Source organism: Symphalangus syndactylus, chromosome 19 (genome assembly GCF_028878055.3).
Source record: "Symphalangus syndactylus isolate Jambi chromosome 19, NHGRI_mSymSyn1-v2.1_pri, whole genome shotgun sequence".
Taxonomy (NCBI): domain Eukaryota; kingdom Metazoa; phylum Chordata; class Mammalia; order Primates; family Hylobatidae; genus Symphalangus; species Symphalangus syndactylus.
This window is the reverse complement of record NC_072434.2, coordinates 71,786,211-71,810,549: the sequence shown is the minus strand read 5'-3', so window position 1 is coordinate 71,810,549 and position 24,339 is coordinate 71,786,211. Positions and strand designations below refer to the sequence as shown.

Sequence of the window (24,339 nt, the reverse complement as noted above, 5' to 3'; positions counted from 1 at the left end):
ATAGAGTAGAGAGAGAGCATTCAAGAAAGGGCTTTCTCCTTGTTCTTACTCATTAGGGAAAAGACCCTTCCTGGAAGCTATCAGGCCCTTTCTATTACTGGTCAAAATAATATAAAGCAAGTTTCACACAGATGCCTGACCAAACAATGGAAAAGGGGAAAGGGCTTATACCAGTTATACTGGCATATACCAATTATAATTCATCATCTGGGGTAAAACAAATTGCCACTACCCAGAAATAGGGTCTGTCAATGAGGAAGAAGGGAAGATTAGTTGTTAGGTAACTAGGCAGTCTGCCACACATGATATTCATTTGTTTAAGTGACTTACAAAGTAACAAGGTTTAAAATAGTGAACAAAGCGGACTTAATCCCCTGAATTCTTGGGTTTTTTTTTTCTTTCTCTGTTTAAGAGATGCCATTTTTATTGGGATATTATTAGGCATTTTCTTGTCTCCTGAATGCTTATAAGTGTTAGAGTTCAAAGGAGGACCTTCTTTGGACCATCAGTTTTTAAAAATACATTCCTTAGAAGAAAAACATTCATTTAAAAATGTTTTATTTTTACAATTATGTATTAGAATTTCTAGTTTCAGAGAGAAGGAGAAACTAGGGTCTAGAGGATAATATACCCAAGTTCAAATAGATGGGAGGTTCTAATTATAATATCAGTTAATAATTTTTGAATCTTTTTTTTTTTTTAAACTGAGTCTCCCTCTGTCGTCGCCAGGCTGGAGTGCAGTGGCGTGATCTCGGCTCACTGCAACCTCCACCTCCTGGATTCGAGCGATATTCCTGCCTCAGCCTCCCGAGGAGCTGGGATTACAGTTGCATGCCACAATTCCGCCCGCCTTGGCCTCCCAAAGTGCTGGGATTACAGGCATAAGCCACCGTGCCCGGCCTAATTTTTGAAACTTTTCTATGTCCCATGTACTGTACTTACTACTTTTCATAAATTGTTTTATTAAATCCTTGTGACCCTGTGAAGGTTATAAGGTATAGGTACCTGTACAGGTAGGGAAACGAAGCCTTTTGTGTTTAAATAACTTCTCAAGGTCTCACAGCTACTAAGCGGCAATCAAACTAACATCTCAAGGTTGACAGATGCCAAAGTGTGCACTTTTAGCATGCTTTGGTGTTTGTGCAGCCGGTCTTCCTACCACTATGGAAGTGGTTGCTAGGATCTTAGTACACAACATGTTAAAGTTTCTGTTAAATTTTGGTACTGTTAGTTTTACCTTGGATACAATGCAATGCAGGATTTTTTTCTTACTACATCCATGAAGCCAAATCCTCAGTGTGATGACAGAAATTGCAGAAAGAATATAAGAAAAAGGTAGCAGCACTGCCCAAACGAGGTTGTACAAGAAGATGAAGAGACAATCCATGAATATACCAAGTGAGGTATTGAGCTGGTATCTGAGGTTTCAATAAATCATGCTGCTATAAAGACACATGCACACATATGTTTATTGCGGCACTATTCACAATAGCAAAGACGTGGAACCAACCCAAATGTCCAACAATGATAGACTGGATTAAGAAAATGTGGCACATATACACCATGGAATACTATGCAGCCATAAAAAATGATGAGTCCATGTCCTTTGTAGGGACATGGATGAAGCTGGAAACCATCATTCTCAGCAAACTATCGCACGGACAAAAAACCAAACACCGCATGTTCTCACTCATAGGTGGGAATTGAACAATGAGAACACATGGACACAGGAAGGGGAACATCACACACCGGGGCCTGTTGTGGGGTGGGGGGAGGGGGGAGGGATAGTATTTGGAGATATACCTAATGTTAAATGATGAGTTACTGGGTGCAGCACACCAACATGGCACATGTATACATGTGTAACCTGCACGTTGTGCACATGTACCCTAAAACTTAAAGTAAAAAAAAAAAAGGAAAATTCTTCAGGTCCAGTTCTAGACTTACCTGAAGGAATTACAGTGGCATACACAATTCCAAAAAAGCAAGAAGATTCTGTCACTGAGGTAACAGTGGAAGATTCTGTAAAGCTTGGAAGACCTCATGGCCAAGATGAAGAATATGTAGATAATGGACTGGCATATATTTTATTTCTCATGTTAAAGCCTCTTCCCTTGAAATTAAAAAATTTTAAAAACTGATAAAACTTAGGGCAACATTAATTAATGTATACTCTTAACTGAATTGTTATACTTTTTGAAAATCCCGTGACTTGCTTGTTTCTCCCCACTCCAACTAAATCATTAACTCTCCTAAAATGTATGTTTCATTCTAGTAAGAAAACCTCAAAGGATATTGTAGGATATAAATCTTCTTGAAAACATAGCGATTGAAATGTTTTGGCCTTTTGGAGTTGGAGAATGACAAATCTGATCCTGGAATCTTTTTCTTTTCAGTAATCCCTTGTGTCTGTTGCCTGAGGGACATGGACAATAAAGCAGTACATGATCCTCAGATATAGGGAGAAGGACAAGGCATATAGCTTATTGATTAGAGCCCACAAGCATCTGCTCATTATGTTTGGGATTGCTTTCTATAAGAAAATCGCCCACTACTACTAACTTGACCAACAATGAATTTAAAATAGCCTGTGAAATAACATCCTCTCAAGTGTTTGCTGATGAAATACAAGTTGAAATGTATTCATTGCAAAAGTCTGTAAACCTGTGGATTATATATTCAAAATAAGACACAGGCAAATAAAAAGCAGCTATCTTCATGAATAGACAAAGTTGCTTTCAGGAAGTATAAATTATATTCTGCACTGACCAAAGAATAGAAGTTACTGCATCTATGAAACATATATCTGGAGTTACTATACTTTACTAAAGAGCAGGGCATAAATTTAGACTAAGATCCATCCAGATTATGCTCATTCTTTAGGCCACTCCTGGATACTTCATTTACATTTGATTCTTGGCTGGGCATGGTGGTTCATGCCTGTAGTCCCGGCACTTTGAGAGGCTGAGGTGGGTGGATCACCTGAGGTCAGGAGTTCGAGACCAGCCTGGCCAACATGGTGAAACCCCGTCTCTACTAAAAATACAAAAATTAGCCGGGCATGGTGGCGGGCGCCTGTAATCCCAGCTACTCGGAAGGCTGAGGCAGGAGAATCACTTGAACCCGGAAGGCGGAGACTGCAGTGAGCAAAGATCATGCCATTGCACTGCAGCCTGGGTGCAGAGTGAGACTCCATCTCAAAAAAAAAAAAAAAAAATTGATTCTCAAAGTAGTGAGATGTCAGCAAGGTTTGCCTTGTCTTGTACAGTGGGCGTAAAAGAAAAGTTCTAAATTGCCTCTGCAATGACTGGTAGTCAGTGGAAGAGTATCATTTTCCCTGATCATGATCACTACACTGTAAATTGATATAAATTAACTTTCTCTGGAGTTACACACAGATACTGAAGATTTAAGAGAACCTTGGTTGAAATAAATTTCCAATTGTTTGGAGGCTAATAAATACCTTGCAGGTGTAACCATTAAAAAATTGTTATATAAACTACTATATTATATAAACTACAATATTTTAGCTTTTCTGTGTGAGAAAGTGATTTTTGTTTGTTTGAGACAGAGTCCTGCTCTGTCATCCAGGCTGGAGTGCAGTGGCACGATCTTGGCCCTCTGCAGCCTCTCCTTCCAGGTTCTAGTGATTCTTTTGCCTCAGCCTCCCAAGTAGCTGGGATTACAGGCGTGTGCCACCACGCCTGGCTAATTTTTGTATTTTTAGTAGAGACGGGGTTTCACCATGTTAGCCAGGCTGGTCTTGAACTCCTGACCTCAAGTGATCTGCACACCCCTGCCTCACAAGGTGCTAGGATTACAGGCATGAGCCACCGCACCCAGCCAAAAGTGATTTCGTGAAAATTGTTAAAAATCTGTAGCTGCTTTGTTACCTTCATTAACTCTTTGTGATTAAAGTTGCAAGTTTATTGCAGTAATGGGAATGTGTTAATGTTTAGGTGAGTTGTATTTTAAAATCTGTGTAGTATATTTATAGTTCACCTAGTAATTAGAACACCGTATCTTAATTCCTTATTGTTCCTCTAGTGTGTCATAGGAGGTAGAGTTTATTGATGCTGGGATTGCGGATGTGAAAATAACATTCTCAGGATATCCTATGACTTAAAAGGCCGATTTTTTAACCAGTGATATTTTCTGTGATTGTATATAATTTGGTTTAAATTTATACTTAATAAGTGCCAGAATACATGGCTATATTCTTAGTATCCTTTAGAACATTATTTCTTAGTCAAAGTTTATGAGACATCTAGCAACATTTTACATGATATATAAAATTGGAGGTAAATGTGCTTTTTCTTGGGAGGAATTCATAGCCTTAAACTGTATTCTTGAAGGAGTGTATGATTCTTTCTCTGTACTTTCCCCTGTTTTTCAATTATTGCTTCAGAGTATTTTTTTTAAAAAGTTTGAGTGCTTAAAACAGCATAGAGAAGTAAATCGGTGACTTAAAAATTCATTATTTTGTCCTATATGCACATGTTAATATATCATTTCATTTCAGTGGCAGTATTTTTCATTTCTTGTTTTACTTGGTTAATTTTCAAATCTCTGTTCTTTCATTATCATTTGTATTTCTTCTATCTCTTGAATCATTGTTACCCACTTTATGGTATTTTTCAGATTGTATTATTCTGTTGAGTTCTTGAGGGTACTAATCTTCCCATTTGTTTTGATTGCCAACTTTCCCCATTTTGGTGTTCTATTTCCTCATTTAGTTTTTTTTTTTTTTTTTAATTGTGAGCTCACTTTTGACTGGGGTAGATTTTTCTGGGATGAGCTCTATTCCCTCTGAATGCTTTCACTTCTGTGGGATAGGAACTAGATTTAATATTAATTTCTTGGCAAAGGATTTCTTTACTACATGGGCAGTATGGATTCAGACTCCAAACCCTCATGTTTTCCTCTTATGCTGCCCCCCTGCCAACACTCTAGGTTGCTTCACTGGACAAGAATCAGAATTTTTATTATTCCCTGACATGGAGAAAGGGTCCTGGTTTTAATGAGAGGTAATCATTCCAGTCCTCCACCTCTGTTAAGCCACCAGCGATACCATCGTTCCTTGTGGATCCACCTGTTAGGGCCTGTGTCCAGGACTTTTGCTTTTGCAGCATCTATTCCTGTGTTTAAAGTTTTGATTATTTTTCTTTATTTCTAATTCTTGGGGATTTCTCTTCCTTTCTTCTCTCCTTCATTAGTTTGATTGTATATTTAAAATTTCTCATGATTGTCTGTTTTATTCAGCATTTCTATGTGTTTTTGTGTATGTGTGGGTCTGTGTTACTGCTTACTGTGTTGTCAAGCCCATATATGCACGAGGACTGTTTTGAAACTTTGTTTAATAATAACTCAGGCTAGGTGCGGTGGCTTAGGCTTGTAACCCCACCATTTTGGGAGGCCAAGGCAGGCAGATCACCTGAGGTCAGGAGTTCAAGACCAGCCTGGCCAGCATGGTGAAACCCCATCTCTACTAAAAATACAAAAATTAGCTGGGCATGGTGGCACACTCCTGTAATTCCAGCTACTTAAGAGGCTGAGGCATGAGAATTGCTTGAATCCTGGAGGCGGAGGTTGCAGTGAGCTAAGATCACACCATTGCACTCCAGCCTGGGCAACAGAGCGAAACTCTGTCTCAAAAAAAAAAAAAAGAAAAAAGAAAAACTCAATTATTCTGTTAAAAAATTTTAATATGAAAGATACTGGTGCTTAAAGGTGAATAATACTGTTTTTACCTTCATGTGTCTGTGATTGTAAAAAGTCTCAGGAATATACTACCTGTAACTTTGTTCTTTGTATATTTTAACTCATTAATGTATAGTCACAGTATTACAGAATTTAGACACAGTGCCTGGCATAATTGATAACAGTTTTAACATGGCTTTATTAACTACTCTTTTCTCATTCTTCCCTATTCTCTTCTAGTCTCCCTTTTGCATGGATTATTCTCTTTCCCTGCCCTACTGTTGGTTCCAGATTCTTATGTTATTCTATTGCAGACAAGGGAAAGGAAGAATGGTAGAATGGAAACCCACTGGAGAAATTCGAGAAGAAAGAGAAGAAGGAAGATAATGGGTGAAGGGAAGGTTAAAATCTCTTGCTCCAGCACTCTCTGTTCTCTTCCAGGCCTTATCTTACTCCTTCAGACTCTGTCTTTATTTCTCATCTTTTCTTCTCACTTTTGCCTCTGCCTTTCCACTCTCTCTTTCTATTGGACACTTTCTTTACTACACCATGGTAGCTATCACTAGTGGCTTGCAATCTGTGTTCCTACCACCTGGCCAGTAGTTGTAGGGAGGAAGGAGGTTGGATGGGAGAATTGAAGGAGACTCTGTTGTTGAATCTTGGGCTACACAGACTAGGGAGAAAGGATGTACCTTGCAAGGTATACCAGGCATTTTGTATTGGAACTTTGAGTTCTTTTTCTTCTAGAATTATTCATTTATCTGTTCATTAAACAGTATACAATGAACCCCAGGGAGTGTTTTAGGAACTCACATAGAAACATACTTTGTTCTTTTCAGTTTCAGAGATCTTTTTTAACTTAGAATTATTTCATTTTTGAATCTCTTTATTTCAGCATCTGTGTTTATTTCAAACCTTTTGGGAATAAAGAGGCAACTTGTTATATTGGAAAGGCTTTTGGAGCCTGATAGATCCGAGTTTTAATCCTGTCTTTGCCACTTACTAGGTTGTAATATTCAGGAATTTATATAATCTTTCTAAACCTTTTTTTTTTTTCTATAAAATGGGAAGTTCTTGGTATGGTACTTGGCTTAGATGGCTCCCAATAAAATAATGCCTGCTAAGATTATTATTATCACACAGAAAGTTTGTCCTTAGTACCAAATCAGTTTTTTTTTTCCAAGAAGTACTTTTAAAAATAGAGTACATTAAGACAATGATTAAAGGATTCTATTTTATTTATTTTTATATCACATTCTTGGAGTTTGGACAAGTTGTCATAATTTACATAAAACTATTACTTCTAAGCTATTACTTCAAAGTTGGTGTGTCCTTCTCTGAGCTAGCTGTGTCATAGTAGTACTGTGACTTAGAAGTCAAGTTTAGGCTGGCAAGTCACCTACTATGTTTGGGTCTTATAGTATTAATGAGGGTTAATAATATGTACCTCATAGATTTTATGATAACTAAATTATGTATTAGTTTGGAAGCTAACCGTGTCTAGTTGTGAGCTGAAAACCAAAGTATTTAGCGTAAGATTCAGGGTTGTTCGGGGAATACAAGGCAGGGATGCAATCAAATGTCAGGAATCGCCAGAACACTGGGAATAAGGAAGCTATCGGAACACTTCCTTTACTCATTGTCTTTGCCTTTCTCTATGCATCTGCTTTGTTTTTCTCTTTCATTATGTGGAACTGATTTTCTCTTTTGCTTTTAGCATCATAGTAGGATGTTTGCCTCAACACTTGCTGAGTTGGTATGTTAATTCTTGTAATCATCTGCAGAGACTGACTCTAAGTTAGGTTTTAAATTACTTGTCCCCCAGCTTAGGTCAGGTTTCCATATTGGTTCAGTTAACACTGGCCAGTTAAATGGGGCCTCACAATATGCACTTGGCCCACCCCTGAGAACTGAGGGGGAGATTTTCAGAAAAAAGGGAGCGAGGCGGTGTGGCAGATACCTCAGAAAGTGTGTGCTGCAAGTGAAGTCATTTAAGTATATAGCACTGAAGAAAGTCAAGGTATTGTTATCATTAGATGATGTAGTACTTTGTGAAATATCACTGATAGCGTCTATTCAGAATAGCATGTCATTTATCTACCAGTGCAACAGATCTGATTAGTCCCTTATATGTCCTTGATTTTTGTCAAGGGCAGTAGTGTAGTGATTATTATATCTTTTTCAATTGTTATTATGAATATAAAGTCTTTTGCAATTTGTCTTTTATATTCAAAATTATTTTAATCATACAGTGTGCTTGAAATGAACTTTTTGGTGGACATAATTTTTAAGAACATATCTTTGTATAAAAGCACTTTTGTTAAATATTGCTAATGAACTTTTTTCGGGAATAAGTTGAACGTATAATCAGTTTTTTTTCAAATGCAGCATAGAAATAAGAAATATTCAAGTAATTGATACATGATTCTTTTGGTTCTATCATTGAATTTCTGAACTCTCAGCTATAACTTGTTAAGGCATCTTTTAAATTATCCCAGACATTATGAATGGAGTGCTCAGTAATGATTTGTATAACCCTTAGCTTTGTTTTGATTCATTTTCTTTATACTACTTAGGGTATCATCATATGACAAGATAACTATATACCCCTGTATAGACACTTAATATTGTTAATATTTATTGTTCTGTGTTCATATTTGCCGCAAATTAGAATAGTCAGTAGGTATAATTTACCTGAAGTGTCAGCTCTGCAGCACACTTTTTCTGAATTTCTGATTTAGTCTGGGTGGGGGAATTAGGTTTTGGTTTAAGGATACCTTTGTTTTGTGATTTTGTGATATAGTAGAAATCAAAGCTGCTTTTAAGTATAGGTGTTACAATTATTTGAGGGGATAGTCAGGCTCCCATTTTTAGTTTTTGTTTTTTTTTTTCCAGGCAGGGTTTCACTCTGCTGCCCAGGCTGGAGTGTAGTGGCGCCATCTAGGCTTACTGCAGCCTTCATCTCCTGGGCTACAGTGGCCCTCCCACTTTAGTCTCCTGACTAGCTGGGACTGCAGGCACAAGCCACCATGTCCGGCCAATTTTTATATTTGTATTTTTGTAGAGATGGGGTTTTGCCACGTTGCCCAGGCTGGTCTTGAACTCCTGGACTCAAGCAATCCGTCTGCTTTGGCCTCCCAAAGCATTGGGATACAGGCGTGAACCACCATACCCGGCCCCATTTTTAGTTCTAATAGGCCTGTATGTATCACCCACCTTGTCAAACTTGTGTGTAATTTTTAAAAAAGGTTTCTTCCTTTTTTTTTTTTTGAGATTGTGTCTCACTCTGTCGCCCAGGCTGGAGTGCAGTGGCATAATCTTGGCACACTGCAACCTCCACCTCCTGGGTTCTAGTGATTCTCCTGCCCCAGCCTCCCAAGTAGCTGGGATTACAGGCACACACTACCACGCCCATTTACTTTTTGTATTTTTAGTAGAGACAGGGTTTCACCATGTTGACCAGGCTGGTCTCTAACTCCTGACCTCAGGTAATCCACCCGCCTTGGCTTCCTACAGTGCTGGGATTACAGGTGTGAGCCACTGTGCCCAGCATCTTCCTATTTTGTTTTAAAACAGCTTTACTGACATGATTGACATACCAAACAATTCACCTGTTTGAAGTGTACAATTCAGTGGTTTTGATATCTTACTAATTTTTAAAAATTGTGGTAAAATACATATAACAAAATTTGCCATTTTGACCACTTTTGCGTATACAATTCAGTGGCATTAAATTATATTTATAATGTTATGTGACAACAATCACCATCTGTCTCTAAAACTTTTTCATTATCCAAAGAGAAACTCTGTAACCATTAAGCCATAACTTTTCATTCTCCTGTCCCCTAGCCCTTAGTAACCTTTAATCTACTTTCTGTCTCTATGAATTTGCCTATTCTAGATATTTCATATAAGTGAAATAATATATTTGCCTTTTAATGCCTGACTTATTTTACTTAGCATATTTTCAAGATTCATCCACATTATAGCATGTATCAGACCTTAACTTCATTTTAAAGCTGCTTAACATACTGTTTGTGTGTGTGTGTATATATATCTATTTACATATATAAAAATATATGTAAATATATGTAATATAGATTTTTAATGTATAATATGTAAATATATAATATGTATTTTAATATATATTTTAAATATATATATTTTAAAATCTATAATATATATGTAAAATATATATATTTAAATATATTTATATATTTATATCACATTTTGTTTATCTGTTCATCTCTTGATGGACATTTGGATAATTTCCACCTTTTGGCTACTGTGAATAATGCTGCCATGAACATCATTGTACAGATACCTGTTTGAATCTCTTCTTTTGATTCTCTTGGGTACATAGGAATGGAATTGCTGGGATATGTTGGTAAATCTATGTTTAGCTTTTTGAGGAACTACCCAACTGTTTTACAAAGCAGCTGTAACATTTTATATCCCCTCTAGCAATGTATGAGGGTTCCAGTTTCTCCACATCCTCTTCAGCTATTGTAGAGGTTGTGAAGTGGTATCTCATTGTGGTTTTGGTTTGCATTTCCTTAATGATTAGTGATGTTGAGTATCTTTTCATATGTGTATTGGCCATTTTTATGTATCTTCATATATAATATTTTTATATATCATTTTATATATATCATTTCATGTATTATATCTTTTTATATATTTTTATATCTATCTTTTTTGTATATCTTCATATATATATATAATTTTATTTTAAGTTCTGGGATACATGTGCAGAACATGCAGGTTTGTTACATAGGTATACATGTGCCATGGTGGTTTGCTACACCTATCAACCCGTCATCTGTGTTTTAAGCCCTGCGTGCATTAGTTATTTATCTAATGCTTTCCCTCCCCTTGGTCCCCACCCCAACAAACAGGCCCCAGTGTGTGATGTTCCCCCCACTGTGTCCTTGTGTGTTCTCATTGTTCATCTCCCACTTAATGAGTGAGAACATGTGGTATTTGGTTTTCTGTTCCTGTGTTAGTTTGTTGAGAATGATGGCTTCCAGCTTCATCCTTGTCCCTGCAAAGGACATGAACTCATTCTTTTTTCATTTTTATTTATCTTCTTTGGAGAAATGTTTGTTAAAACTTTTGCCCATGTTTGAATTGGGGTTTTTTGTTGTTGACTTGTAGGAGTTCTTTATATATTCTGTATTAATTCCTTAGTAGATACATGATTTGCAAATACTTTTCCCATACTATGGGTTGTCTTTTCTCTCTCTCCATATGAATTTTAGGATGAGTTTTTCTATTTCTGTAATGCCATTGTAATTTTGATAGGGATTGCTTTGAATCTCTGGATTGCTTTGGGTAATATTTTCATATTAACAATATTAAGTCTTTTTCCAATCTAGAATACTGGATGTCTTTTCATTTATTTAAGTCTTCTTTAATTTTTATCAGCAATATTTTGTCGTTTCCAGTGTACAAGTCTTTCACCTCGTTGGTTAAATTTATCCTTAAGTACTTTATTCTTTTGGATGCTATTGCAAATGGAATTTTATTATTAATTCTTTTATTACTGCTTTTTAAGAGACAGGATCTTGCTATTTTGCCCAGGCTGGAGTGCAGTGGTATGATCATGACTCATTGCAGCCTTGAATACCTGGGCTCAAGTTATCCTCCTGCCTTAGCCTCCTGAGTAGCTAAGGACTACAGGCGTGTGCCACCACGTTCAGCTAATTTTTTTCTCTTTCTCTTCTCTGTTGTGTGAATTCCAGATAAAAATCCTCTTGCTCTTTCCTTTCCTTACAGAACACAAATACAGAAGTCTCTAGTGGACTTGACTTAGCAGTGTGGAATACCCGTTTTTGAAGCTAGTTAGGGCTAAATGCATACTTTTAAATCAAAGCAAACTGTATGACCTATCTGTTTCACTCCCCTAATGCTCAAATACGTATCTTTGATCCTATCACACTCTGGCTCCATGGAAGGAAGAGAGAAGACAGCTACACCCATGTATTATGATCCTTTAATCATATCAATTCCTTTTTGTGTTAGAATAAAGAGGGACCTGAGGAGAGGAAAGGAGACACGTCTAAACTTCTCTTAGAGGCCGCAGAATATATAATTGCTCTAATCATTAAAATTTCTTAATTTACCAGTTAAAAATATTAATAAGATTACACCTAAATTCCTTTAATGAAATTCAAAGTCTTTTCCATTTTCTAGCTCTTATTTCTTTGCATTTCTTCTCACAATTCTTTACCATGGATTATTTACCATTAACACCCCAAATTCACTTCTTCGCCTCTCTTCATTTGCTTATATTGTTCCCTCTTGCCTGGAGTATCTACACTGTCAAACCCAGGCAAAGGAGCAAGATTCTATTTAGTCCTCAAGGTTCAATTTATCTGTTATCTCGTTTGTGTGAAGCATTAGTATCCACATAATTAATGTTCTGTTCTCACTAATTCTGAACCACTTAAAACTTTATCACATTATTAAATTTTGTGTCTGCATATATGCATACTTGTCTTTCTTGAATGAAGACTAAGAGCTTCTTGAAGGAAAGTATCCTATCATAATCAAATTTTTAAAAACTCCAGTCATTGCCACCATGCTTTGTATACTGTAGACGTTTGCTAAAGCATTTTAAACGAACAAATGAATGAGTGTGAAAGAAATATGAATTTACTTGGTGGGAATTGCTGAAGAGCTCTCTGGTGCCATGAAATCTGCTTTTATTTTTTATACCTTTGTGTTAAAATATATATATATTTAATGCCGATAGAATGTTAAAACTGGTCTCATTTTTACATCCCCCTTGCTTTGCATTTTTTCATATGTTATTTGGAATTTAAACATATATTTCTCACCAAAAATGTAATTCATATGTAAGAAATAAAATATATTGTTTTCTTAGGGAAATTAAATCTGTTTATTCTCATATAGTTTGGGATTTTTAAATATTTTGACAATTCTTAAATCATAATTTGAATTTTTGCGTGACTAAGAAACACCATTATTTATATCTAATTTGCATCACATTTTATTAAGAAAATAATTGATATTGCTCTTTCATTTCAGCTAAACCATTTACTTCTAAAGTGAAACAAATGCGATTACATAGAGAAGACTTTGAAATATTAAAGGTGATTGGTCGAGGAGCTTTTGGGGAGGTAAGAGATTAAGATTTGATAGAAGGTCTGCTAATTGTTTTGGAAGCTGTTGAACACAGTTGTGAGAGAATTTAACAAGTATTGTTACTTGTTACTTGTTAAACAATATTTGTTAAGTTGTGATTGATGTGATTGTGCTGCTGTGATTGATATAATAGCTCAGAAAATAAAGTGTTGAATGAAATATTTCTACTTGGAATTTTTTCTAAGATAGTTCATGTTTTCACATGTACTTCATATGTCAATGTAAATATGAGTGTGTTTCTAGAGTCTCTTTTGTTCTGTTGGTCTGTCTTATTCTAGTTTATAAGAAATCTTGATACCTGGTAGTGTATATACTCCGACTTCCTTTTTCTCCCCCTCTCCCATCTCTCCTCCCCTGATATTTTCATAGTATTTTATTTTATGTATGTATGTATGTATTTATTTTTGAGATGGAGTCTCCCTCTGTTGCCCAGGCTGGAGTGTAGTGGCGTGATCTTGGCTCACTGCAACCTCCACCTCCTGGATTCAAGTGATTCTCCTGCCTCAGCCTCCCGAGTAGCTGGGATTACAGGCGTCCGCCATCAGGCCCAGCTAATTTTTGTATTTTTAGTCAAGTTGGGGTTTCGCCGTGTTGGTCAGGCGGGTCTCGAATTCCTGACCTCAAGTGGTCTGCCCACCTTGGCCTCCTAAAGGATATTTTCATAGTATTTTCCAATCAGTTTTTCAATTTCGACTCACTCGTAAAGATACACGTGCATGCGCGTGCTCTCTCTCTCTCTCTCTCGCTCTCTCTCTCTCTGTCTCTCTCCCTCCTCTCTCTCTCCTTTCTCCTCTCTCTTCTCTTGTCTCCTCTCTCTCTCTCTCTTTTTTCCAGGAATTTGGGTAAAGTTTGTATTGAAACTGGAGATCAGTTTGCAGATAATTGGCATCTTAACAATACTACTGAGTCAGCTAATCCATAGACATGGTGTATTCTTCCATTTATTTAGGGCTTTATAAATTTATCTCAATACTGTTTTGTAGTGTTCATTCAGTATAGAAGACCTCCACATCTTTCAGCATATTTATTCCTGGATATGTGATATTCTTGATATTATTTTAATTAGAATTGTTTGTGAAATTTCATTTCTTAATTGTTTTCTTGGTAGTAGTTAGAAGTAGAATCTAATTTTATTGATCTTATACCTTGTTATACTTTTCAAATCAAGAATTTTGTTGAATTTTATTAATACTTTATCTGTATCTTTTGGGAGACTCATGGTTTTTTTCTCCTTTACTTTGTTAATGTGTTGAATTATGCTGTTATATTTTCAGATGTTAAACAATCTTTGCATTCCTAAAATAAGCCCAATTGGCTTGTGATACTTTACCCCTTTATATGTAGCAATGGACTTCATGTGCTTTTTGTGTGTTGTTAGGATCTTTGCACCTATGTTCTTAAGATAAATTGGCCTGTAATTTTCCTACTTCGAATGTTCTGATCAGATTTTGATATCTTGGTTATGCTGAGGGCAATGTTCCCTCCTTTACTCTTCTCCAGAAGAGTTAATGAAGATTGTTATTATTTTTTTCCTCATATGCTTACAAGATTTAACTGGTGAAGCCTCTGAGACCAGAGGTTTCTAGTGAAAAAGTTTTAAATAATATGTTTAATTTCTTTAATGGAAATAAAATGACTTGTTCTGTGTATGTATTAGTTTTGGTAGGTTTATCCATTTCATCTAATTTTTAAAACTTGTTACTGTATTGATCATTTCTCTCTTTTTTTATTTTTGTTGCTAGGGGTTTATCAGTTTATTATCTTTTCCATAAATTAACTTTTGGCCTTTTGAATTTTGTTATTGTAGATTTGTTTTCTGGTTCTTTAATTTCTGCACTTTGTAATATTTTCTTTGGTTTTACCTTGCTATTCTTTTTCTGATTTTTTAAAATAGCATTGATATCTAGCCCTTCTTTTCAAATCTGTGTTTAAAGCTGTATGTTTTCCTCTAAGCAGTTTTAGCTATAGCAGACATATTTTGATATGTCATATATATGTATATATTCTTTGCTTAAAATACACCTTGATTTTAAATTTCCATTTTTTGATCTATGAATTTAAAGTTCATTAAATTTCTAAACATTTAGAAAATTTTCTAGTTTGTTTTTTTATTGAGTTATAATGCAATTTAAAAGTGGTTAGAATGCATACTGTATGTGATTAGAATCCTTTGAAATTTGCTCTGCAGTGTTCTGTAAATATTAATTAAGTCAAGTTCAAAATCTTGTTTAAATCTTCCACATCCATACTGTCTGTCTTTTTCAGTTTGATCTGTCATTTCCTGAGAGAGAATTTCTTTATTTCTTTCAGTTTTTGCTGATAACAAATGTACAGTTATTATATCTTTCTGGTGATTAACTCATTCATCATTATGGAGTGTTCCCATTATCTCTATAGTGTTTTTTGATTTAAATTTTCCTTAATCTGATATTAGTAGAACTACTCCAGCTCTTTTTTATTAGTATTTTCATTAAATATCTTATTCTGTCCTTTTAGTTTTAGCTTTCTATAAGCATATGGTATGTTTACTGTTCAGTAGAATATAATTAGGTTTTTTTTTAATCAGTTGACATGTAATTATGTTACTATTTGTTTTATATTTATTTTGCTCATTTTGTGTTATTTTTCTCTCATTTCTTGCTTCTTCTTGGATTAATGGAATATTTTAAATTATACCTCCCAATTTTATCTTCTTTTATGGGTTCCCCTGGCGATTACCACATGTATCCTTGGTAAATTTATATTTTGCCAATTCCCATTTACCCAATTTCTACCTTTTTTTTTCATTGCTGTCATATATTTTAGTTCCATATATATTTGAAGCCCCAACATATATATTGTACCTATTTATGTAGGTTTACCCACATATTTATATTTTCTCTGCTCTTCACATTCATGCACTTCCCTTTGGGATCATTTTCCTTTTGACTTAAAAATTCCTTTTAATATTTCTTTTTAATACTTAGAGACAAAGTTTTGCTTTGTCCCTCTGGCTGCAGTGCAGTGGTGTGATCATAGCTCACTGCAGCCTTGAATTCCTGGGCCCAAGTGATCCTCCTGCCTCAGCATCCTGGGTAGCTAAGACTACAGATGTGCACCAGCATGCTTGGCTAATTTGTAAATTTTCTTGTAGTGATGGGGTTTTCCTACATTGCCCAGGCTGGTCTCAAACTCCAAGGCTCAAGCAGTCCTCCTGCCTCAGCCTCCCGAAGTGCTGGGATTACAGTTGTGAGGCATTGTGCCTGGCCCCCTTTAGTATTTCTTCAGTGTAAGTCTGCTGATGACAAATTATCTGATTTTATTTGTCTGAAAATATATTTTTTGAGGTCCTAAAATTAAAAAAAAATTGAAGTATATTATGGTATACACACACACACACACACACACACACTTCAGTTTTAAAAAATATACACACCTATAACTTGATGGATTTTTACATTTTTTTAGGGTGCAAAACAAGCAATAGCATTTTATTCTTATGCCATTTGACCATAGCATTCTTTTTTTATTTTTTATTTTTTTTATTTGAGATGGAGTTTTGCTCTTGTCGCCCAGGCTGGAGTGCAGTGGTGCAATCTTGGTTCACTGCAACCGCCGCCACCCGGGTTCAAGTGATTCTCCTGCCTCAGCCTCCCGAGTAGCTGGGATTACAAGTGCCCTCTACCATGCCTGGCCAATTTTTGTATTTTTAGTAGACATGCGGTTTCACCATGTTGGTCAGGCTGGTCTCGAACTCCTGACCTCAGGTGATGCACCCATCTTGGCCTCCCAAAGTGCTGGGATTAACAGGTGTGAGCCACCATGCCCGGCCTTATTTTTTTTTTTTTTTAATTTTTGTGGGTACATAGTAGGTTTATATATTTATGGAGTATGTGAGATATTTTGGTACAGGCATGCAGTGCTTAATAATTGCATCATGGAAAATTGGATATCCACGTTATTTCAAAATGGACATTCAAGCATTTATCTTTTGTGTTACAGAAAATCCAATTGTACTCTTAGTTATTTCAAAATGGACAATTAAATTATTGTTGGTCCTTTCTGTTCACAAAAAATCCAGTTGTACTCTTTTAGTTATTTCAGAATGGACAATTAAATTATTATTGACTACAGTCCCCTTTTGCGCTACCAAATACTAGGTCTTCGTCATTCTAATTTTTTTGTACTCATTAATCATCCCTATCTTCTCCTTTTTCTCTACATCCTCACCAGCATTTGTTATTGCCTGCCTTATGGATAAAAGTCATTTTAACTGGGGTGAGATGATACCTCATTGTAGTTTTGATTTGCATTTCTCTGATGATCAGTGATGTTGAGCACTTTTTTCAAATCCCCGTTTGCCATTTGTATGTCTTTTTTATAGAAAGGTCTATTCAAATCTTTAGCCCATTTTAAAAATTGGATTATCAGATTGTTTCCTATAGAGTTTTTTGAATTCCTTGTATATTCTGGTTATTAATCCCTTGTCAGATGAGTAGTTTGCAAATATTTCTTCCCATTCTGTGGGTTGTCTCTTCACTCTACTGATTGTTTCCTTTGCTGTACAGAAGCTTTTTAACTTGATGTCATCTTATTTGTCCATTTTTGCTTTGGTTGGCTGTGTTTTAAGAAATTTTTGTGCAGACCAGTGTCCTGGAGATTTTCACCAATGTTTTCTTTTAGTAGTTTTATATTTTGAGGTATTAGACTTAAGTCTTTAATCCATTTTGATTTGTTTTTTATGTAAGGTGAGAGATAGGGATCAAATTTCCTTCTTCTGCATATGGATATCCAGTTTTCCCAGCACCATTTATTGAAGAGACCGTCTTTTCCCTAACATTCTTGGCACCGTTGTTGAAAATTAGTTCACTGTAGGTATGTAGATTTCCTTCTGGGTTCTTTATTCTGTTTCATTAATCTATGTGTCTGTTTTTATGTCAGTACCATGCTAGTTTGGTTACTGTAGCTCTGTAGTGTAATTTGAAGTCAGGTAATATGATTCCTCCAGTTTTGTTCTTTTTGCTTGGGATAGCTTTGGCTATTTTGGGTCTTTTGTAATTCCATATAAATTTTAGGATTATTTTTTCTATTTCTGTGAAGGATGTCATTAATATTTTGACAGGGATTGCATTGAATATGTAGATTGCTTTGGGCAGTATGGATATTTTAACAGTATTGATTCTTCTAACGATGAACATTGAATATATTTTCAATTTTTTGTGTCCCCTTCAATTTATTTCATCAGTGTTTCATCGGTATATTGAGGTGTGTGTGTGTGTGTGTGTGTGTGTACCTCACATGTATATGTTTATATACTTCAGTTAAAAAATACACATACATAACTTGATGAATTTTTACATTTTTTTTGTAGGGGACAAATAAATAATAGCATTTTATTCTTACGCCATTTGACCATAGCATTTGTGTTCTATAGTTTTCACTGTAGACATCTTTTACTTCTTTGGCTGATTTAATTCCTAGGTATTTAATTTTATTTGTGGCTACTGTAAATGGAATTACTTTTTTCATTTATTTTTCAGGTTGTTCACTGTTGGCATAGAGAAATGCTACTGATTTTTGTATGTTGATTTTGTATCCTGCAACTTTACTGAATTTGTTCATCAGTTTGAATAAGTTTTTGTGTGTGTGTGTGTGTGGAGTCTTTAGGTTTTCCTTTTTATTTTTTATTATTATACTTTAGGTTTTAGGGTACATGTGCACAATGTGCAGGTTTGTTACATATGTATCCATGTGCCATGTTGTTTTGCTGCACCCATTAACTCGTCAAATATAAGACCATATCATCTTCAAACAAGGATAATTTGACTTTTTTCTTTCCAGTTTGGACATCCTTTCATTCTTTTGTTTAATTGCTCTAGCTAATACTTAAAGAACTATGCTGTACTTGAATATTGATATCTTTCTGTAGATTTGGAAAGTTCTCTCTTATTATCCATTTAATAAACTTTCTACTCCTATTTTCTCTACCTTCTCTTTAAGGTCAATAACTCTTAGATTTACCCTTTTGAGGTTGTTTCCTAGATCTTATACATGCTTCATTCTTTTTCATTCTTCTTTCTTTTGTCACCTCTGTGTATTTTCAAATAGACCATTTTCAAGCTTACTAATTCTTGCTTCTGCTTGATCAGTTCTGCTATTAAGAGACTCTGATGCATTCTTTAACATGTCAGTTGCGTTTTTCAACTCTAGAATTTCTGGTTGGTTTTTAAAAATTATTGTTTGTTCATTTATTTATTTATTTTGAGATGGAGTGACACCCTGTCACCCAGGTTGGAGTGCAGTGGTGTGATCTCAGCTCACTGCAGCCTCCATCTCACGGGTTCAAGTGATTCTTCTGCCTCAGCCTCCTGAGTAGCTGGGACTACAGGTGCGTACCACGCCCGGCTAATTTTTGTATTTTTAATAGAGATGGGGTTTTACAGTGTTGGCCAGGCTGGTCTCAAACTCCTGACGTCAGGTGATCCGCCTGCCTTGGCCTCCCAAAGTGTTGGGATTACAGGCATGAGCCACTACGCCTGGCCCCCTTTTTAATTATTTTAATCTGTGAAATTTATCTTATAGAATCTCAAATTCCTTCTCTGTGTTATCTTGAATTTCTTTGAGTTTCCTCAAAATAGCTATTTTTTTTAAGATGGACTGTCACTCTGTCACCCAGGCTGGAGTGCAATGGCGCGATCTCAGCTCACTGCAACCTCCGTCTCCTGGGTTCAAGCCATTCTCTTGCCTCAGCCTTCTGAGTAGCTGGGATTACAGGCATGCATCATCATGCCTGGCTAATTTTTGTATTTTTTTAAAGATAGAGATGGGGTTTCACCATGTTGGCAAGGCTGGTCTTTGACCTCAAGTGATCTGCCTGCTTGGCCTCCCAAAGTGCTGGGATTACAGGCATGAGCCACTGCACCTGGCCAAAATAGCTTTTTTTTTTTTTTTGAGACGAAGTCTTGCTCTGTTGCCCAAGCTAGAGTGCAGTGACACGATCTTGGCTCACTGCAACCTCTGCCTCCCAGGTTCCGTGATTCTTCCATGTCAGCCTCCTGAGTAGCTGGGATTACAGGCACCCACCACCACCCCTGGCTAATTTTTGTATTTTTAGTAGAGATGGGGTTTCACCATGTTGGCCAGGCTGGTCTTGAACTCCTGACCTCAAGTGATCCACCCACCTCGGCCTCCCATGGTGCCAGGATTACAGGTGTGAGCCACCGTGCTTGGCCCAAAATAGCTATTTTGAATTCTGTGTCTGAAATGCCATGTGTCTCTGTTTCTCCAGGATTGATCCCCAGTGCCTTATTTAGTTCATTTGGTGAGGTCAGGTTTTTGTGGATAGTGTTGATGCTTTTAGATGTTTTTGGTGTCTGGACATTGAAGAGTTAGGTATTTATTGTAGACTTTGCAGTCTGGGCTTGTTTGTACCTGTCTTTCTTGGGAAAGCATTCCACGTATTTGAAGGGACTTGGGCCCAAAGGCCAATAACACAATGGTTTCTGCAGTCTTGTATAGGTATTGCCTTGGTGGTCTTGGATAAGATCCCAAAGTTCTCTCTGGATTACCTGGTAAAAACTCTTATTCTTTTTCTTTACTTTCTCCCAAACATATGGAGTCTTTCTCTCTGTGCTGAGCCACCTGGAACTCTGGGGATTTGGTGATACAAGCACCCCTGTGGCCACCATCACTGGGACTGTGTTGGGTCAGACCTGAAGCCAGCACAGCACTGGGCCTTGCCCAAGGCCCTTCCCTTCAGGGTGGTGAGTTTCCCCAGGCCCCAGGTGTGTCCAGAGATGCTGTCTGGTAGCCTGCGATTCTAGTTAAAAACCTTAGCCATCTACCTGATGTTTTATTTTACTACGGCTGTGCTGGCATTCAAACCACAATACAAAAAGTCCTTACCGCTCTTCTCTCCCCTTTCCACATGCAGAGGAGGAGCCTCTCTCTCTGGCCAGCACCATGACTGGTCCATGAGCAGTTCTGCCAGGCCACACTACCGGTGTTCACTTAAAGCCCAAGAGCTCTTCCATCAGCTTGTGGTGAATGCTGCCAGGCCTGGGACTCACCCTTCAGGCAGTGGGCCCCCCTCTGGCCCAGAGCCGGTCCAGAAATGGTGTCCAAGAGGCTGGACTTGGGGATCTGAAAAGCCTGCCTTTTGCTCTGTCCCACTGTGATGCCTGAAAGCAAGACAAAGTTCCCTTTACTTTTCCCTCTGCTTTTCTCAGACAGAAGGAGTCTTTCACAGTGGCCACCACAACTGGGAATGTGCTGGGTCTCCCTTGAAGCAAGTAGTCTCAGACCTCAAGGCCCACAGCATACTCCCTGGGTATTGCTGGTGCCCAGTGGCAATTCATTGCCCAAGAACTCTTTAGTCAGCAGGTGATGAGTCCTGCCAAGACTGGATCCTTCTCTTCAAGGCAGCAGGTTCCCTTTTGGCCCAGAGTGTGTCTAGAAATATCATCGGGGAGCTAGGGCCTGGAATGGGGGCCCCATGGCCCTGCCTGGTGCTCTATTCTAGTGTGGCTGAGCTAGTATCCAAGATGCAAAACAATGTCGGGGCTGGGCACAGTGGCTTACGCCTGTAATCTCAGCACTTTGGGAGGCCAAGGTGGGCAGATCACCTGAGGTCAGGAGTTTGAGACCAGCCTGGCCAACATGGCGAAACCCTGTCTCTACTAAAAATACAAAAATTAGCTGGGTGAGGTGATACGTGCCTGTGGTCCCAGCTACTAGGGAGGCTGAGACAGGAGAATTGCTTGAACTTGGGAGGCAGAGGTTGGCAGTGAGCTGAGATGGCGCCACTGCACTCCAGCCTGAGTGACAGAGTGAGACTCCGTCTCGGAAAAAAAAAAAAAAGATGCAAGACAAAGTCTTCCTTACTCTTTGCTCTTCTGTTCTTAAGCAGAAGGAAGGAGTCACTCTGGTTCCTGTGAGCTGCGCTGCCTGGGTTGGGGGATGAACAGCTGATGCCTCCCTAGGTCATGAGCAACACTAGTTCACTGGCTCTAAGCACTAGTTGCCTAGGAATTGGAGTCCTTGTTAGAACACAACTTGACTGCCATTCAGGTTTACCTAGGACCCCAGAGCACTTCAGCCTGCAGTGGTGATGCTTGCTGGGAGACTCTCGTTCTGACCTGCTGGGATGGGTGACTCCCCTTTGGCTAGAGCTAGTCAAATGCTCCTCCAAGCATGGCCACTGGCTGAGCCCAGCAAGGCTTCATTCTCTGCTGTGACAGGGCAGCACTGAGTCTCTACGCTTTCCCTCCCTGAAGTATATTCTCTCTGTCTACCTCACGGCCATTGCCAAGGAATAGGAAATAGGGGTGGCATCCATGATTCAAGACTGTCTCTCCTGTCTTCCTCAATGCCTTTTTTTTCAAAATACGAAGTTAAAACCAGTTACTGCGATTGCTTACCTGAGTTTTGGTTCTTGTGATAGTGCTTTTCTCTTTGCAGATAGTTTTTAAAATTTGCTGTTCCAGCATGGTGTGGGAGAGCTTGAATGATGTAGGCTTCTATTCCACTACCTTGCTTCACCCCTGGCCATAGCCAGATTTTTACATTTGTATGAGCTTGTATAAACCATCAAGCAGATCAAGATGTAGAACTTCTAGCATTCTGATAGGCTCCCATTGCCCCCCCCACCATGTGAATAATCACTTCCTTGTTAACTATTCTGACTTCTATCACTGTAGATTTTTTTTTTTTGCTTGTTTTTGAGTTTTATGTTAATGGAATTATGTAATATATACTCTTTGGTTTCTGGCTTCTTGTGCTCTACAGTACACTTTTGTAATTCATTCTTGTTTTTCACTGGTTCACAGTTAATATGAATATGTCACAAGTTATTTATTAATGGTGTTCAAGTTGTTTATGGTTTTTGGCCATTATGAATAATGCTGTTACAAACATTTTTTTGCATATCTTTTGGGAGCTATGAGCACTTATTTGTGTTTGATACAAATTTAGAATTGCTGGGTCACAGGGTAGGCTTATTTAGCTTTAGCAGATAATGCCAAATAACTTCCCAAGTGGTTAATGATTTATATTCCCGTCAACAGTGTATAAAGGTCCCAGTTGCTTTGTAACCTCACTAACATGGGTCTTTTTTTTTTTTTTTTAACTTTAGGTTGTTTTTGGTGAGTGAGTAGCTGTATTGTGTTATTTCATTTCGCATTTCTTGATAGCGCCTACATTTGAACACATTTTCACATCACCTCATATCACTTAGATATCCTTTCCGTGAAGTGCACATTTTGGGGTTGGGTAAGTAGGAGTTGCGTGGGTGAGTTGTCTGACTTATTGTCATATTCTAGATTCAAATCTGTTGTTGGAGATGTGCACACGTGTGTGTGTGTGTGTATATGTGACAAATCTTTTCTGTGGCTCGGCATTTCCCTCTCTCCAAAGATCTTTATTAAACAGAAATTCTTAATAGAGTGCAATTAATTAAACTTTTATTTATAATTAGTGATTTCTGTGTTTTTAAGAAATTTTTTTCTAACTTTGAGGTCATGAACATATTTTCCAATAATTAAAATAAATTCTTTCTCTGATCTTTCAAGACAAACCTTTCACATTTAGATGTTTCATCCATCTGGTATTGACTGTTTTGTGTTTTCTGAGGTATAGGTCAAAGTTCACTTTATTCTTTGTGGTTTCTGATTATTGTTTGTTTTAAAGACTACCTTTTTCACATTTAATTGCAAAGAAACTTTTGTCTTAAGTTGGGGCCCCCTATGTGTGCTACTTATTAATTTTTAAAAAACAGTTTTCAATGTAGAAGTCTTTTTTAAAAACAATTCTTAAGCTCAGGGGTACACTTGCAGATTTGTTAAATAAGTAAACTTGTGTCATGGGCATTTGTTGTACAGATTATTTCATCGCCCAGGTATTAAGCTCAGTACCCATTAGTTATTTTTTCCTTGATCCTGTCCCTCCTCCCACCCTTCGTCCTCTGATAGGTCCCAGTGTGTGTGGTTTCCTTCTATGTGTCCATGTGTACTCATCATTTAGCTCCCACTTACAAGTGAGAACATGGGGTATTTGGTTTTCTGTTCCTGTGTTAGTTTGCAGAGGATAATGGCCTCCGGCTCCATCCATGTCCCTGCAAAGGACATGATCTCATTTTTTTTTCTGTGGCTGCATAGCATTCCATGGTGTATATGTACCACATTTAAAAATCTAGTCTACCATTCTGGGCATTTAGGTTGATTCCATGTCTTTGCTATTGTGAATAGTGCTGCAGTGAATATACATGTGCTTGTGTCTTTATAAGAGAACAATTAATATTCCTTTGGGTATATACCCAAGTAATGGGATTGTTGGGTCAAATGGTATTTCTGTTTTTGGTCTTTGAGGAAAATATTTTTCAATGTAGATGTCTTGTTCATGTTTCACTAAATTTATGGGTCTGATTTCTCTTTTTTTATCTGTCCCAATCCAATTATTTTTTTACTTAATTTTTTTGAGTCTGATGTTTTTTAG

General features: G+C 37.2%; 1 protein-coding gene and 1 pseudogene across 20 annotated transcripts in view; both read left to right on the top strand.

The window, feature by feature from the left end:
• CDC42BPA (CDC42 binding protein kinase alpha) overlaps nucleotides 1–24,339 on the top strand; it is a 313,445-nt gene that overhangs the window by 40,809 nt on the left and 248,297 nt on the right. For 19 of the 20 annotated variants that reach the window (XR_008649731.2, XM_055235029.2, XM_055235020.2 and 16 more), the window contains exon 2: nucleotides 12,754–12,845. Coding sequence is in view for 18 of the 20 variants with exons in the window: in XM_055235029.2 (XP_055091004.1) it covers nucleotides 12,754–12,845 (92 nt within the window). In the remaining 2 variants the exon portion in view is untranslated. Of the gene's footprint in view, nucleotides 1–12,753; nucleotides 12,846–24,339 lie in introns of those variants that run through there. The other variant, XM_055235032.2, reaches the window with a different exon arrangement.
• LOC129458779 (ubiquitin-like modifier-activating enzyme 5) lies at nucleotides 513–3,119 on the top strand (annotated as a pseudogene).